General features: G+C 35.1%; 1 protein-coding gene across 4 annotated transcripts in view; it reads left to right on the top strand.

Moving 5' to 3' along the window:
- Positions 1-16,205, top strand: part of ENOX1 (ecto-NOX disulfide-thiol exchanger 1) — a 1,465,540-nt gene that overhangs the window by 1,019,449 nt on the left and 429,886 nt on the right. For all 4 annotated transcript variants that reach the window (XM_053707980.1, XM_053707982.1, XM_053707981.1 and 1 more), the window contains one exon: positions 1,131-1,343. In XM_053707980.1, the coding sequence (XP_053563955.1) occupies positions 1,131-1,343 (213 nt within the window). The remainder of the gene's footprint in view (positions 1-1,130; positions 1,344-16,205) is intronic.

The following is a 16,205-nucleotide window of genomic DNA, read 5'->3' as shown; positions in this document are numbered from 1 at the left end:
CAGTATACATTTTTGTTCATAAAAAGTATCAAACAAATGCTAATTTATTATGTTTTCAACAACATAAATCATTGGGACAAGCATGATTGTTCTTCCACTAAATAACGTCAGAATACTCAAACTATGGATGCTGTTTTTGTTATTGTAAAGATTTTGTTTGTAGCTTGTAGAATGACCTTACTGTTAGCTTACAAATCTCACACAATTGTGAGATTTTTATGAGAGTAAGAATTAATTTTAAGTGATAATTAACTTGTGTTTAAAATTAGTGTTTATTTGCTAACACTGGAGCTATAGGTAGGAGGTTCCCAAAAGGTTGAAAGCAACTCTGTAATAACTTGGTAACTTGTGTTACTTTTCTAAAACAGCTCTGTCAGGTTTCCATAGTAGCATTACATGTGATAATAGTTTTGATCAGGGGTATCAAACTTATTGTATCCGGGAGACACTGGCCAAGTGTTCTTCTCCCATGGGCGCCACTTGAACAGAGTAAATGTTCTGGAACTGTATATACTAGAGACCTGAAGTAACATTTACCCAAGTACTGTAGTAGTGCATGGTAGGAACTGTAGTCTACAATAGACATACACAGTGTATATTTATCTTGTGAAGTGATCATTCTGGAACCGAATAAAAAGTGACATTTATCCAAGCAGTACATAATGGAAGTCTACACCGGACAATGCTTGTCCTTATTTTATCTAGTGAGTGCCTATATAGAACACTAACTTGTTACACCTCTTAGAACCCTAAAACAATTGATGGGGGAAGATTAATAATTTACCTAAAAAACAAGGAAGGGCCAGATAAAGCTATCTTGAAGGCCGCATATGGCCCCAGGGCCTGTACTTTGAGACCACTGGTTTAGATCTATTCTTTCTAGATCTAACAGGACCCAAACATTGTTTTTGTGATATTGGATGAACAATAAAGATGCAGTTAATACTTTAGTAAACTCAGACTTTATTAAAATGTTTTACTATATACGAGAATATAGAATATTAGTAAGCAATTTGACTGCATTTATTTGCACTTTAATGTTTACAACAAAACAATAGAGAATATTTGTCTGGCAGATCCGCAAAATGAAAAAAAAGAAATCAACATATTGTAAATGTTTTCTCTTATAGATGACAACAAGTTTTCAGAGGCAACCACTGTGCTGCTTACTTGGATCGAACGAGGAGAAGTGAACAGAAGGTCTGCAAATCAGTTCTATTCCATGGTGCAGTCAGCAAACTGTCATGTCCGACGTCTGATGAATGAGAAGGCAGCGCATGAAGAACAGATGGAGCAAGCCAAGGAGACCTATAAAACAGCACTGCTGGGGATCCTTACTCAATGTAAGTACCTTCTTTAACTCACTAAATTCTGGAGTAAGTAAAGGTGTAATAGGTGTGCCAAAGGCATCACAAAATACTCTGTAAAGGTGAGCATTTGTTTACAGTAATTTAATTTGTTTTAAAACATTAATCAGTTGTTCCAAACTGAGTTACCAATAAGCATGTCTAGTTGTCAGAGATGTTTTTTTTTTACTAAGAACAAAAATTAGATATATTAATGCTTTAATTTTTTTTTTTTTTTTACTGCATGAAACCCCACAATTTTCAGCAATAAAGGATTTACTCTGCTCTAAAAATGATTTACAGAGTGTCTCTTGGCAGAAAGGTTGAACATTTCTGGACTAGACTCTTGTGATCTTGAATGTTATAATATAGGGGGAATTTAATTTCCCAGTTGACATTAGATCAATATAACAATGCTGTGAAAGCAAATTTAGATTCATTCTGTTAGATATCAGGCTTTTACATTAATAAGACTAAAGAGCATCTGACTCATGGTGTAAAGTGTAGCAAGACTTCTATTGATTAATAAGGCTCCACTAAAAGTATAATAAATCTATCACATTTTAATATCTCTATTTAGACTTTCACAGTGCAGGCACAAGCATACTATAATTTTGAATTAGTGATGTGGTTAGAAACTTTCTCTTAATTTCTCTGTGCAGTATATTTATGTCATTGTTAATAATCCTAGTAATGCATTAAATATATAGGAGAAATAGTTGCTGATGTTACACTAACCGCTAAATGCAGAGATGCATTAAAAAAAAATCATCATTCCTTTAAAATGCAGTTATTTCTAAAGATGATCTATAAATAATGACAAACAGCATGTTAGTATTGCTATGATTCAGGTTGTCAAGAGTAAAGTTGTCTGGCTGCTCTAAGTAATGGCACCAGTTTTATTCTCTTTAACTGCATTTCACAGGCACCTAGTTACCACTCTATAACTCTAGATACAACACTCAGTGTCTATTTTTTAAGTCATGTGTTCTAGTGAACACAATCATTATAAATAATAATATTAATAATAATAATAATTACAATAATAATAATATTCTTGTTTAGTGCACTAAAATCCACTTTTGTCAGGGTAGGTTTCTTCAATTTATATCCGGTTCAGTGGGGTTACTTATTTTCCTGCTTTACCCATTTGAAACATAGCACAACATATTTCTACTTTAGTTAGTTTAGCTTTTAAGCTGTCACCCACAATGGCTTCATATTACCCTCTAGCTCCAGTGCCATGTTAATGTACAATGAAGGGACATACACATGATATGGTTGAAAATATAAAGTAAATAAAGATATATAATGAATGAATTAAGCTCAGAATGAAAGCATTCTTCACAAAAAGAGCAACACCAGAACAAGGGCTCATGGTTTTAGGATGGAAGGTAGTACGGAGCGGGGTAATTTGTGTAAGTACTTCCAATAGAGATAGTAAGGGCAGGCACTACAAGCAATTACCTGGTATATGCATAAATCTAGCCTGATAATTAAAGCCTTAATTTCAGAAGGGAATATGTGAAGATTCTAGGGCAGTGTTTCCCAAACCCAGTCCTCAGGACCCTTACTCAGGCCAGATATTCATTATATCTTAACTAGAGCACAGGTGAAATAATCAGCTCACCCATCAGCTGATTATTTCACCTGTGCTCTAGTTAATATATAATGAATATCTGGCCTGAGAAAGAATGCTGAGGACTGGGTGTGGGAAACACTGTTCTAGGAGGTAGATTTACCAAGCAGATGCTGCTATCTACTCCCGTACTTTTCAGCTCGCTGGAATTGTAAGTTAAGAAGAAGCGGTCATAAGACCACTGCTCCTTAACTCGTCCGCCACCTCTGAGGCGCCGGACAGCAATCAGCCCGATTGGATACGATTGGGTTGATTGACACCACCTGCTAGTGACCCGAATGTGCAGGGGGCAGCATTGCACAAGCATTTCACTAGGGATTGTAATAAAGGAATTGTCTTTTTTAAACAATAAATATTCTGTAGTAGTCTGTCTCTTTAAATACAATTTCTAATAAGACATATAAGGAGACAAAAAAATGTTTAGTATATACTAAATTTGGAAGAGAGGACAGATGTGTAAATAGCTTCTTAAAGGGACACTGAACACAAATTTTATCTTTCATGATTCAGATAGAGCATGCAATTTTAAGCAACTTTCTAAATTACTCATATTATCAATTTTTCTTCATTCTCTTGCTATCTTTATTTGAAAAGCAAGAATGTAAGTTTAGAAGCCGGCCCATTTTTGGTTCACAACCAGGGTTGTTCTTGCTGATTGGTGGAGAAATGCTGTCGAGAGTTCTGAACCAAAAACCGTCTGGCTCCTTAGCTTAAATACGTTATTTTTCAAATAAAGATAGCAAGAGAATGATGACAAATTGATAATAGGAGTAAATTAGAAAGTTGCTTAAAATTCTATTCTCTTTCTGAATCACAAAAGAAAGAATTTGGGTTTAGTATCCCTTTAACAAAGAATTGCTGCCATATTATGATATTTCAAATCAGAGGTCTTACTCACTCTTATGTAAGTCAGTATCTGAAATACCTATGAAACAGATGCAGAAGCAAACATAACTATAAGTTTTGGGAGACATTGTAAAAAATTTGTAATACTTAAAGAGACATGAAACCCATTTTTTTTCTTTCATGATTCAGATAGAGACTACAATTTTAAAGAACTTTCCAATTTACTTATATTATTTAATTTGCTTCCTTCTCTTGTTATCCTTTGCTGGAAGGTTTATCTAGGCAAGCTCAGTAGCAGCAGAGAACCTAGGTTCTACCTGTTGATTGGTTGCTGCATATATATATATATATATATATATATAAATATATATATATATTGTGATTGGCTCACCCATGTGTTCAGTTTGAAACCATTAGTTCATTGCTGCTCCTTCAACATATGATACCAAGAGAATGAAAGAGATTAGATAATAGAAGTAAATTAGAACGTTGTTTATTATTGTATTCCCTATCTGAATCATGAAATATTTTTTTGGGGTTTTATGTCCCTTTAAATAGTAATAAAGGCACTGTATGAGATAACAAACGGCAACGGTATTTATTAGCCACTATTTTAGCCAAAAGTGTCTGTAACATTAAAAGAGGATGGTTTCCTTGTATCAGGCAAACTTGAAATAGTTCCCCTACAGTGTGAAGAAGAAATTATAATTAACTAAAGACCAGATTACAAGTGGAGCTCTATTTACCGCTCCTGCTCGAGTGTTAACTGCGCTAGAAGTAAGCATTTTGCGCTTGTCTTGTTGCACTCATATTATAAGTTTAAAGTAAAAAAAAATTTGCTCACGCAGTAACCAAAATAGCGCAAAAACCCGAACTTAGAATTTCACGTGCAAGTTTACGTACAACCCCATAGAAGTCAATGGAGCACTGAAAGTGGGAATAAAAAACTAACACCCAACTCGCATGCAAACCTGATTGCATATTCTCATGTGCGCTTAACCCGACATGAAATATTTCACATTCCAATGTTCTTCACATAGCAGAATATGTTCTATTTATTCATAAATAAATATTTCTATGTATATCTGATGGTATTTTAGTACAATATATATCTATGCCTATTTATAGATGATTATATATAGGTATATATATATATATATAGGTATATACATATATGTGCAGAACGTAAGATATTTACTGTAAATACACAGTATAACACTTTATTAAATATGAATATTGCATTAATATGATTTTACATGTTTTCACTTAACTGCAAAGTCCAGTGCACTTCTTTATATATCTATATATGTGTACATATGTATTTATGTGTTTATATGTGTAATTGTATATATGTCTGTAAATATATAAATGCATAAATACATATGTACACACATACAGACCTATATAGCTAGCTACACATAATATATATATCGTTAGACATGTATATGTATTTATCTCTACGTTAAAGTCCTTTGCCTGCCTTTTTTTTCTAACACCTGACATCTCATATCTTTGAGCCTTTTTTTAATAATTTATATTAGATGGCGTTAATATGAGTGTACTTTGTAATGTATTTTATGCATTTTGTGACACGTTTTTGTTTCATGAGTCAGTTAACCAGAACTCCGAGAAAGAGTTAATCACTCTATTGTAAATCCCGATTGTGCTCAAGCGATCACGTTTACTTTCAACTTGTAATACCAGCGGTAAACCTGATGAGAGCAAACACCCGCAATAAACCCTTTATCGCTTGTGCATAACTATTAGCGCGAATGCTACAGGATTGTTTGTCCTTCAAACCAAAAATAAAAATAAAGAATGTATCACTTAATTTACAGGCAAAGCTATTCTTGTTACTGAGAAAATACTTCACAACTGTCCTTCTTATTGCGGTTACATTCCCTCTTTTTTAGTGCATGTTCCTCCTTGCACCATAAATGTCTGTTTTATAGGAAGTCCCATTACTATACTTTGAGAAAATCTACTATAATTTGTTTATATTTATAGTATTATTTTTCTTAGTCTGTGAGAGTGACGCCAGGAGTGAATTTGCAGATGCTCATGTTGAACTGATCACATGTTACTTACACAGATATCACTAAAATTCCTAACATTTGTTTCATGACACGTCATCTCAGTGCATCAAAAACAGTGCCAGATAAAGCTGTTGAGGATGAAACAGACTTTCATTAAATGCTCTATAATGTAATTATCACGCTGAGTAGTATTTTATTTAAATAAACAGATCTGTACATTATCAAAAAACTGTTCACTCATAGATAATAATGGTGACCGGAAGTAGCCTTATCAGAACGTTCCCACATTGCTACAGTTTCTGAGCTTTGCTCAAGGATCATTTTTAGTTCACATGAACTTTTTGTTAATCTTTGTAACATTTTTCCCTGGAGAACATTTGTTTATGAATGAAGTTCAAAGCCACAGTGCAAATCCTGCAATGGTATAGTGGATGTAGTCCCCTTCTTTATTTACGTATTTAAAAAGAACTGCCATTTATTATATGATAGTGCTGAAAACCTTTTTTGGGAAGGACATGGGCATATGCATATGCTGTTTGTATGCTAAGAAAGGGCAAATTATATCTCCTGACAACAGTGGAATTAGGGCCCTCGTATTGATATAGTGATTCTCTGTGTACTATGAGAATGTCAATTATTTCTGCAGATGTATTGCAGATAATAGTTTTAAGAGTTTTCTATAACCAAATTGAAAAGAAAGCACTTAAACCTATAATCATAATGGTGTTTTCTTTGGTTTACAGCACGTCAGTAACATGTTATTTAATAACCAGTTCTAGATATCTCAAGAGGTAATTAGGTATGTGTAGAAATTATGTATTTAGAAAGTTTAAAATTGTATTCTGTATCTGAAGTTTGAAATAAAAAATTGGGTTTATTTCTATTAGGTCTATTTCTCAAATCAGTATCTTTCTTAGAACATTTTTGCTCTGAATAGGAGGCACAAAATTCTACAGACACAAATTCACAGTTTTGAGAACTACAAAATCATGAAAATGTGGTAATATCTTCTAGATAGAAAAAATGATCAATATCTTCTTACAGACACCTCTGGTAGAGCTTTGCATTGTGAATGGATTAATATAATTAAAAGGATAGTCTAGTCAAAATTAAAGTTAAATGATTCAGATAGAGAAGGCAATTTTAAGAAACTTTCTAATTTACTCTTATTATACATTTTCTTTGTTCTCTTGGTATCTTTATTTGAAAAAGCAAGAATGTAAGCTTAGGAGCCTGCTCATTTTTGGTTTAGCACCTGGGTAGCTGTTGTTGATTGGTGTCTAAATGATTTAAATCAAAACAATCTAATTTTTTTTAAATCATTGATTTGTATCTACCTTGTTAATCCCCACCACATTTATAGAATGTCCCATAATACATATGGCCAGCCCAAGAAGACACCTTTTGTTCTATCCAGTGAAACTACCATTACAAAACAGACATATAGAAATTGCAAACATTTACATGTGTTTGGTAAGTGTTGCAGTTGTAATTATTATTTTATCACATTGCTAGCGGTTATTGTTTGACGTGCAAGATATCATATATTGGGCATCTCGCGCAACTATAGATGTTAATGGCAGAAAAACTCACTGATGAAACAAGTTACATTAATTTATTGAAGATTGCTTCTCTTATTATTTTTCAGTTTTGATCTTGCCTTTACAACATGGCCCCTCAGCAACAAGTGTCTATAAATCTAGGCTATGATGTATGAAGATCTTTTTAATGAGTAAAACACATAACTACATAAGAACAAGTCAACCTAAGTTGGCGCTTGAGGAGCACTTAATACAAAATGTATAAATTCTCTAAGCATAAAGAGGAAACAAAGACTAAGGACTCCATTTATGAAAGTATCATTATTACCAATCTGGGAAACTGTCCGCCCATGATCACAGCTAGCGGGCAACATCATGCTGACCACATTTATCATTGTACGAATGACCACTCGTGCAATGCCTCCCCCAGCTCTCGCACAGGAGCTCCAAAGCTTTATCTCTCCACTTGATAAATGGAGCCCTAAATGTTTTACCAGATGTTTGGCAGTTGTTTTGTAGGAAATTCTGAAATTCTCCTACATGGCATGAAAATAAACCATCTGTAAAGTTTAATGCAGTGATGAAATGATTTGCCAGTTGTCTCTGACACTTTCCACTAAATCATAAGCAAAGAGCCGTGAAGAAGTAGAATCAATAGAATTTGGTAACCCAAATAAAATTTAATTTATAAAAAGCAGAGACTGTTCAGTAGTTACCACAATTTCATGATAGAAACTTACGCCTAGATTTAGAGTTTTGTCGGTAAAGACCCGCGTATCTAACGCCGCTTTTTTTCCCAACGCACCCTTAAGACAATGCTGGTATTTAGAGTTGTCTGAGGGGCTGCGTTAGGCTCAAAAAAGGGTGCGTTGAGCCTAATGTCCCGCCACTTCAACCTTCAATACCAGCGTTGCTTACGGTAGCGGTAAGCAGCTAAAACAAGCTCGTGCACGATTCCCCCATAGGAAGCAATGGGGCAGTTTGGGCTGAAAAAAACCACCTGCAAAAAAGCATTGTTCAGCTCCCAACGCAGCCCCATTGTTTCCTATGGGGAAACACTCTCTAAGTCTGCACCTAACACCCTAACGTGAACCCCGAGTCTAAACACCCCTAACCTTACACTTATTAACCCCTAATCTGCCACCCCCGCTATCGCTGACACCTGCATTATATTATTAACCCCTAATCTGCTGTTCCGTACAACGCCGCCACCTAAATTATCCCTATGTACCCCTAATCTGATGCCCCTAACATCGCCGACCCCTATATTATATTTATTAACCCCTAATCTGCCCCCCCCCAACGTCGCCGCTACCTTACCTACACTTATTAACCCCAAATCTGCCGACCGGACCTCGCCGCCACTCTAATAAATGTATTAACTCCTAAACCGCCGCACTCCCGCCTCGCAAACCCTATAATAATAGTATTAACCCCTAATCTGCCCTCCCTAACATCGCCGCCACCTAACTTCAAGTATTAACCCCTAATCTGCCGACCAGACCTCGCCGCTACTATAATAAATGTATTAACCCCTAAAGCTAAGTCTAACCCTAACCCTAACACCCCCCTAAATTAAATATAATTTTAATCTAACGAAATAAATTAAATATTATTAATTAAAGTATTCCTATTTAAATCTAAATACTTACCTGTAAAATAAACCCTTATATAGCTACAATATAACGAATAATTATATTGTAGCTATTTTAGGATTTATATTTATTTTACAGGCAACTTTGTATTTATTTTAACTAGGTACAATAGCTATTAAATAGTTATTATAATTACAGCCAATAGAATGCGAGCTCAATCTGATTGGCTGATTGGATCAGCCAATCCAATTGAACTTGAATCTGATTGGCTGATTCAATCAGCCAATCAGATTTTTCTTACCTTAATTCCGATTGGCTGATAGAATCCAATCAGGGAATCGGAATTCGAGGGACAACATCTTGGATGACGTCCCTTAAAGTAACCTTCATTCGTCGGGTAGTCGTCGTTGAAGATGGATGTTCCGCGCCGGAGGTCTTGAAGATGGAGCCGCTCCTCGTCGGATGGATGAAGATAGAAGATGACGCTTGGATGAAGATGTCTGCCGGTCCGGATGTCCTCTTCTGCCCGGATAGGATGAAAACTTCTGCCGCTCCGGATTTCTTCTTTTGGTCCATCGGTGCCCGGCTGGGTGAACATGACTCAAGGTAGGGAGATCTTCAGGGGGGTAGTGTTAGGTTTATTTAAGGGGGATTTGGGTTAGAGTAGGGGTATGTGGGTGGTGGGTTGTAATGTTGGGGGGTGGTATTGTGATTTTTTTTACAGGCAAAAGAGCTGTTTACTTTGGGGCATGCCCCGCAAAAAGCCCTTTTAAGGGCTGGTAAAAGAGCTGTTTACTTTTTAATTTAGAATAGGGTAGGGATCTTTATTATTTTGGGGGGCTTTGTTATTTTATTAGGGGGCTTAGAGTAGGTGTAATTAGCTTAAAATTCTTGTAGTCTTTTTTTTTGTAATTTAGTGTTTGTTTTTTTGTAATTTAGTTTAGTTTATTTAATTGTAGGTAATTGTAGGTACTTGTAGTTAATTGATTTAATTTATTTATTGATAGTGTAGTGTTAGGTTTAATTGTAACTTAGGTTAGGATTTATTTTACAGGTAATTTTGTAATTATTTTAACTAGGTAGCTATTAAATAGTAAATAACTATTTAATAGCTATTGTACCTAGTTAAAATAAATACAAAGTTGCCTGTAAAATAAATATAAATCTTAAAATAGCTACAATATAATTATTTGGTATATTGTAGCTATATTAGGGTTTATTTTACAGGTATTTAGATTTAAATAGGAATACTTTAGTTAATAATATTTAATTTATTTCGTTAGATTAAAATTATATTTAATTTAGGGGGTGTTAGGGTTAGGGTTAGACTTAGCTTTAGGGGTTAATACATTTATTATAGTAGCGGCGAGGTCCGGTCGGCAGATTAAGGTTTAATACTTGAAGTTAGGTGGCGGCGATGTTAGGGAGGGCAGATTAGGGGTTAATACTATTTATTATAGGGTTTGCGAGGCGGGAGTACGGTGGTTTAGGGGTTAATAACTTTATTAGAGTAGCGGCGAGGTACAGTCGGCAGATTTGGGGTTAATAAGTGTAGGTAAGGTAGTGGGGATGTTGGGGGGGGGCAGATTAGGGGTTAATAAATATAATATAGGGGTCGGCGATGTTAGGGGCAGCAGATTAGGGGTTCATAGGGATAATGTAGGTGGCGGCAGTGTGCGGTCAGAAGATTAGGGGTTAAAAATATTTAATATAGTGGCGGCGATGTGGGGGGACCTCGGTTTAGGGGTACATAGCTAGTTTATGGGTGTTAGTGTACTTTAGAGCACAGTAGTTAAGAGCTTTATAAACCGGCGTTAGCCAAGAAAGCTCTTAACTACTGACTTTTTTCTGCGGCTGGAGTCTTGTCGGTAGAGGCTCGACCGCTCACTTCAGCCAAGACTCTAAATACCGGCGTTAGGAAGATCCCATTGAAAAGATAGGATATGCAATTGACTTAAGGGGATCTGTGGTATGGAAAAGTTGCGGCTGGAAAGGGAGCGTTAGACCCTTACCTACAAGACTCTAAATACCAGCGGCCGGCCAAAACCAACGTTAGGACCCCTTAACGCTGCTTTTGACGGCTAACGCAGAACTCTAAATCTAGGCCATAGATTTTGACACCAGATAATAACCATAGACCCAGCAATTCTGACCAATATTTCCTAATAGTATAAACATATCTAGTTTAGGATAACCTTATGCATTCTTAATGTCCCCCACAGTCTTTATCATTACCACCTCTTGTGGAAGTTTATTCAATGAATCAAGCACCCTTTCTGTAAAGAAGTGCATCCTCAAATTACTCCTGAATCTTCAGCTTGAGATCATAACTTCTTGTTCTTATTTTTTAGTAGTCCTTCTTTGCACAGATTCCATTTTGTTTATATCCTTCTGGAGAACTGCACACAATACTCAAGACGAAGCCTAACTAATCTATAAAGTGGAACAAGAACCTTACTATTTATGCTGCAAATTCCTCTACCAATACAACCAATCATTTTACTGATCTTACTGGCACCAATACTACATTGTTTACTAAATTCAAATAATTTGAAATAATATTTCTTAAGTCTCGTTCCTCCACTGTAACATTAAGTAAAGTGCCATTGAGTCTATAATTAACATTTGGATTTTTCTATCCTAAATGCATAATTTTACAGTGTTAAATTTTAGATCCCAGTCATTTGTCCAATCCTCCAATTTTTGTATATTACTTCTCATTTTTGTTATTACCACCTCTACATTTTTGTCATTACCACCTCTATTTCATGAATCAACCACACTTTTATGCAAAACATCCCCTCTCAAATGACTCTTGAGCCCTGCTATCTTGCAAACTGAGATCATAACCCCTTGTTCTGGTGTTCTTCCCTGTGCTATAAATACTAAGGTCTTAAATTCTTTCCTTGGAGTTAATTTTTATAGACCATATACCTTTTTTTTATAGCCCTTCTTTGAAAAGTTTATAGGGGATTTATATCCTCTTGGAGTAATGTTCTCTAGAACTTCTCACAGTATTCAATATGATGCTTAACTATTGATCTATATATTGGCATTGGAGCCAATTTATGTTGCTAATTCATCTTCTGACCTAAACATAATTTGCCAAACTTCAAATTGTCTGAAAAAATAATTTCCAAAACTTCTTCCTCATTTGTTACTTAGAGTAAAGTAACATTAATTCTGTAATCTCTGTTACTATTTTTTAATAGTAATACACAGTTGTTCTTGAAGTGACACCTGAGGCGACACCCCTTCCCTTGAAAGCATTCTGTCGAATTGTAAGTAGTGAAAGAAATAAGATTAGTTGGACTGCATTTTAATTATCTATTATACCCTGTATGTTATTTGACTAGTTATGACAATTATTTTCTTTAAAAAAAATCTCAATTAATTTCTTGGTTTCTGAAATTGAACTCACAGGCCACTAATCTTCCCAAGAGCCATTTTTACTGATACCTGTGAATTAACTTTAATATATGTTACCTGTTACAGCTTTACATATCCCATGTATTTTGAATATCAAATACAACTTTGAAATGTTCTAATATAATAAAAATATGTTTCAATATTTTTTATGGCATTGATAAACATTCCCTCTAAGGTAATAAAATAAAGGTAAAAATAGATTAAAATATTTTCTTGTTGACTTAGAGGCAGATACTTTGAACTTGGCATATTTCAGAATATACAAGTCCATAGTAAACAAAAGAATATCACAATATTCATTTTGTATTGGGGACAGGTGTTTGTATTATAACCTTAGGAGTAGAATGAACTTTGGTAATTCTGCCATTATATTAGTAATTAAATGTATCTATCTATCTATCTATCTTAAATATTCTGAATGTTTAAATAATCAAAACATGTATACAATTTTCATAAGTATACTCTGTAGCAGTATCATATGACATATGAAAATGTTATACAAAAAGAAAAGGAAATGCAGGCACAAGCACAGTTAAAAGCAGTCCAGAATTTATTGATAATTCATGCTCATGGACAGTCCCAAGGCCAGACAGACACGAGATCTGTCGTGTTTCCTGAGCTTAGAATGTACTTCCTTGGAGCACATATGAACATTTTACTCAAGACAAACATTAGTGTGGATAGTGTGAAATTATAACCAAAAGCCGATATGTTTCACTCAAATAGCTAATAGAAGAATATTATACATTTTTAAAGAGTAATTCTATAAAAGTACAAAACATAAATAGTCTAGCCATAGTAAGTCGGTGTTAAACGAAATTACAGGTCTTCAGCTGTTCAATAGTAATGTTTGACATTATAATATGCAAGAACCACATATCATGAATAGGATCAAATAAATGATGTCATAAAATATGATTTAGACCTTCTGCAGCAAACATGTGGCCACTCTTGGACCCCCATAAAATATAGCAGCACTAATAAGAGACGGTATGAAGAGAGATAAATTGACTTGGGCATGAATATGTCACATATATGTCTTAAAAAAGCTGCATATACATAGTAGTTAACAAACCTGTTAAGACCAACATGGTCTTGGATCACCCTTAGGAACTATAGTCATGACCAAAAATATTGTCACCCCTCCATTTCTGTCAGATAATGCACCACTTCGCCCAGAAAATTGAATGGAAAAAATTATTGGCACCCTCAATTTAATATTTGGTAGCACACCCCTTGGAAAAAAAACTGAAATCAATTGCTTCCTCTAACCATCAATGAGTTTCTTACAACTTTCTACTGGAATTTTGGACCATTCTTCTTTTGCCAACTTCCAGGTCTCTCAGATTGAAAGGGTTTCTTTTCCCAACTTCTGTTTTGAGATCTCTCCACAGGTGCTCTATGGGATTGAGATCTGGATTCATTGCTGGCCAGTTCAGTACTCTCCAGCACTTTGTCTTAAACCATATCTGGGTGTTTTTTGATTTGTGCTTTGGGTCATTGTCTTGCTGTAATACCCATGACCTCTGACGGAGACCCAACTTTCTGACACTGGGCCCTACATTGCACCACAAAATTATTTGGTAGTCTTCAGATTTCATAATGCCATGAAAACAGTCAAGAAATCTAGTGCCTGAAGCAGCAAAGCAACCCAAAGAAATCAGTGAACCTCCACCATGTTTGACTGTTGGGACTGTATTCATTTCATTAAAAGCCTCATTTATTTTTCTGAAAACAGTAGAATAATGGGCTGTACCAAAAATCTGTAATTTTGTTTTGTCTGTCCACAGCATATTCTCCCAAAAGGGTTTTGGCTTCCTCAGGTAAGTGTTGGAAAACTCCAATCTGGCTTTTTTATGTTTCTGTGTCAGCAGTGGGGTCCTCCTGGGTCTTCTACCATAGCATCCCTTTTCATTCAGATGGCGACGTATAGTACAAACTGACACATTTGTACCCTGTGTCTGAAGGTCAGCTTGAATTTTTCTGGAAGTTGATCAAGGTTCTTTATCCACCAATCGAACAATACTTTGTTGCAATCTTTGATCAATTTTTCTTTTTTGTCCACGTAAAGGGAGATTAGCTACAGTGCCATGGGCTGTAAACTTCTTGACAATGTTGTGCACAGTGGACACAGCAACATTAAGATCCCTGGAGATGGACTTGTAACCTTGAGATTGTCCATGCTTTTCCACAATTTTTTTTTCCAGAAATCTTTTTATTGAGGTTAGATATGTAATATAACAAATACATATTAGATAAAAGTATTACATACACAATATATGCAAAACAGCAGCATTATTACAATATATGCAGATCATTCTGGTAAGAGTCTCATGTATGTCTGCTGTGATACAAACTTAGGGACGAGACTAACAGTAAAACATAACTGAGCTAAACATCTCAATTTTATTTAACCTTCCCCAGTTTAGGGGAATCGGGAAGGAATCAAAATAAAATACTCTAAGGTAGAACTATTTAGGGACATGTTGTCATAGCAAGAAGTCTCATGACCCCCTGACCTCACTCAAAAGGGATATAAATATAGAGAGGAGTGCTTGTAAGGGTGCGATACTGAAAAGGGATCGAAGAGGCATGCTTTACCACAATTTTTATTCTCAAATCCTCAGACAATTCTTTCCTGCTCTTTCTCTTCTCCATGCTCAGTGTGGCACACAGAAACACACAACAGAAAGGTTGAGTACATTTTTCACCATTTAACTGGTTGCCAGTGTGATTTCTATATTGTCAGCACCTGTCAATTGATACAGGTGAGTTTTTTTCACAAATTACAAGAGCATCACAAACTTGGAATGCAATTATTTCTTACAATTTTGAGAAGGTGCCAATAATTTTGTCCAGTCCATTTTTGGAGTTTTGCCTGGAATGTGTCAGATTTGGCTTTTTTTTCTCTATACTTTTTTATGTCATACCAATACAAACAAAATAAATAAACTTGAGAATGCGTAACCATTTGTAATTGCAACAATTTTCTGAGCGAAGTGGTGCATTATCTGACAGAAATGCAGGGGTGCCAATATTTTTGGCCATGACTGTATATATAATATATGTCAGAAAAACTTTTGAACTTTAGGTAACCTGTATAAAGGGCTTCATACACATGCTGTCTCTAGAACAGCTTTATAAAAATACATATTGCCACGAAAGCCATAGTGACTGAATGCTGACTGCATAGAGCTGTAACAAACAATATAGGACTGAAAGCATAAATATGAAAAAGCCTTTTCACACTTATATTAAAATATCCTAAAGGAAAATGGATAAATGGAGATCTACCCACCTGTCTCTAAACTAGCGATGTGCAGAGGACAAATTGTCTGTATAAGACATATACAGTCCTCTTAAATGTTAAAGCTGAATATTCTGGTGAAAATATTTAAAGTGCTTATATAGATACGTAATGCACACTAGGCATCAGATATTGCGATCAAAGCACTCTAAGGCAAATGATTTAACATATGCAATTCTCAAATAAAAGATGTCCCTGCACAATACTTACTGTTAGTCATAAACAGGATAAGATATACAACTAGAACAAAAGAGAATATTTACAATAGCCATTTAAGCTTTATATAAGACACAAAAACCATGCAGAACCATTTAACTGATACTCAAAGTTTAACTATGTGGGTTTGCAGGTAACTGTTATACACGATACTAACAAAGCACATATTTTAAGCAAGTTGCTTTCAAGTGATTTCTAAAGCATATAAAAGAGTAGCATAACAATACTTCCAGCAGTTACATAAAATAAC

This window comes from Bombina bombina, chromosome 3 (assembly GCF_027579735.1).
Source record: "Bombina bombina isolate aBomBom1 chromosome 3, aBomBom1.pri, whole genome shotgun sequence".
In the NCBI taxonomy this organism is placed as follows: Eukaryota; Metazoa; Chordata; class Amphibia; order Anura; family Bombinatoridae; genus Bombina; species Bombina bombina.
Note: the sequence above shows the minus strand (reverse complement) of the source record. Positions and strands in the feature narration are given on the sequence as shown.